Source organism: Cryptosporidium hominis (assembly GCF_000006425.1).
Source record: "Cryptosporidium hominis TU502 chromosome 2 CHRO012027, whole genome shotgun sequence".
Lineage (NCBI taxonomy): Eukaryota > Apicomplexa > Conoidasida > Eucoccidiorida > Cryptosporidiidae > Cryptosporidium > Cryptosporidium hominis.
The window spans coordinates 1-1,990 of record NW_666674.1 but is presented as its reverse complement, the minus strand read 5'-3'; the positions used below and the strand labels follow the sequence as shown (position 1 = coordinate 1,990).

Here is a 1,990-nt window from a genome sequence, read left to right as displayed (position 1 = left end):
AAACAATTCAATATGATGCAAAGTATGAGAAGATATATAGTCCTAGGCCTATTTTATTTTTGTATGGGAGAAAGTTTGAGCGAAATTCCTACTCAATATTCCAAAAATTCCAATATTTTTTTTCAAGTAATTCCAATCTCTGCTCTTTTATCACGTTCTATGGGAACTTACTCTTTTTGTAAATCAATTATATATGACTCAAAAAATACACGTAATCTTGTGCATGTTTTTGGCGCCATAACTGCATGTATTTTGACATTTTTTGTATATATATTAGGAATATATATAAGCCATGAATCATTAATTGATGGAGTGAGGATGATATTAAGTCAGAGTTTGGTTGGTGGGGGGTTGGAAAAGGACTTTTTGAGAATATGTATTTACTTGGAATTATTTGTTCAGAGTATATTATTATCAGAATGTGTAATACGTAGGGGAAAAAGTGTATATGCTTCCTTTGCTTCAAGAATATCTCCTATATTGGGTTCTCTTTTAATGATTATTTCTTTAGTATTGAGATGTTTACATTTGGAGACTAAAATGGTCCCTTATTATATTCCATATTTGGAAATATGTCCATATGTTTGGGGTTTGTTTATATTTATTCATTGTATAGCTTTTTATATTCGATATGATGATCAAGGCGATAATAGTAGAGATGAAGAAAATATTGTTTATATGAATAATAAAGTTGGCGAACAGATTAATTCTAAGCAAAATTATAATAATAGAGTTAGTTCTGAATCTGTAACTATACAGAAAAAGAATCAATAAATAATTTCAATAATAAAAAAAGTTAATAAGGTAAAATAGTTATAGTTAAGATTTTTAATATATACTTGAGTATTTTATTATAAAACTTTGTTTTTTTTTAAAAAAAGTCAATTAAATTTAATTAGTCGAGAATTTTATAAGAAATTTTGTTAAAGCTTAATAAAGAAAACATATAATTGAATGAATGTGTATATCTATTGTTAAAGCAAAATTAAGAAATGTATATTGGATTTTGAGTAATTAAATACTCTAAATTTACTAAAAAAGAAACAAAATACATCTCTAATTCTTTTTTTTTCCATTAATAAATATTTAATATTAAAGGGTATCGAATAAGATCACAGGAAAAGCCCGCCAAAAGAAAATGAATTATTTGTGGAAAAAGAAAAAGGAAGAGGAAGAGGGGGAAAAAAAAGAAAGGAAGTTAACAAAATAAAATAAAGGAATAATTTGGGGTGAAAATAGGTTTGGAGTAGTAGAAAAGGAATACTGGTTGATGGATTATGGACCAAGGAGGTGAATTAGAAACACAGGAAAAGGGAGGAATTTCTTCAGCAAAGGAGTTGTTGGTAGAGAACAAGGATGATGGAACAATTAATTTAGATACTTCCAACTTATTAGAAGAGAATAAGAAGTTGAAAGATAGAATAAAAGAATTAGAACAGAAACATTATGTGGATAATATACAAGATGAAGGACAGGAAGAGAGGAGAAATCAGGTATCAATATTAACAGAACAATTAGTTCATGAGAGAAATGAAAATGAGAGATTACATGAGAATTTGAATGGATTACAGGAGTTATTAGTAAAGAGTAAACAAGAGTTATTGGAATTTCAGCAAAGAGTTTATGATTCAGAGATTATTTCATCTAGAAGTCAACATGAAAGTAAGATTTTAGAACAAGAAAAGAATACTTTACAAGAATCTTTGAAGAAGTATCAAGAGGAAGCTGGGATTATGGAGTCTAGGATGAAAGAACTTCATGCTTCTAAGAATAACATTATATTAGAATCAACAAAGAAGATTAGTAGTTTAGAGGTCTCATGTAGAGATTTTGAACATAAGATTACTTTAATACAAAAAAGTAGGGATGAATTAGAAATGGAATATTCCAAGACTTGTGACGAACTTAGAAGAGTAAAATCTGAATTAGATTTTTGCAAAGGTCATGATGTTGGGAAGGTTATATGATAGAAGAAGCGATAAAGCTTAAG

General features: G+C 27.9%; 2 protein-coding genes across 2 annotated transcripts; both read left to right on the top strand.

Moving 5' to 3' along the window:
• The first annotated feature begins 12 nt into the window (after nt 1-12).
• Nucleotides 13-774, top strand: Chro.20075 (hypothetical protein). The annotated part of the gene is made up of 1 exon (XM_660001.1): nt 13-774. One exon carries the CDS (start codon nt 13-15, stop codon nt 772-774), a length of 762 nt encoding a protein of 253 aa, XP_665093.1.
• A 503-nt stretch (nt 775-1,277) lies between these two features.
• Nucleotides 1,278-1,967, top strand: Chro.20076 (hypothetical protein). Its single annotated transcript, XM_660000.1, has 1 exon — nt 1,278-1,967. One exon carries the CDS (start codon nt 1,278-1,280, stop codon nt 1,965-1,967), a length of 690 nt encoding a protein of 229 aa, XP_665092.1.
• Nucleotides 1,968-1,990: the final 23 nt, after the last annotated feature.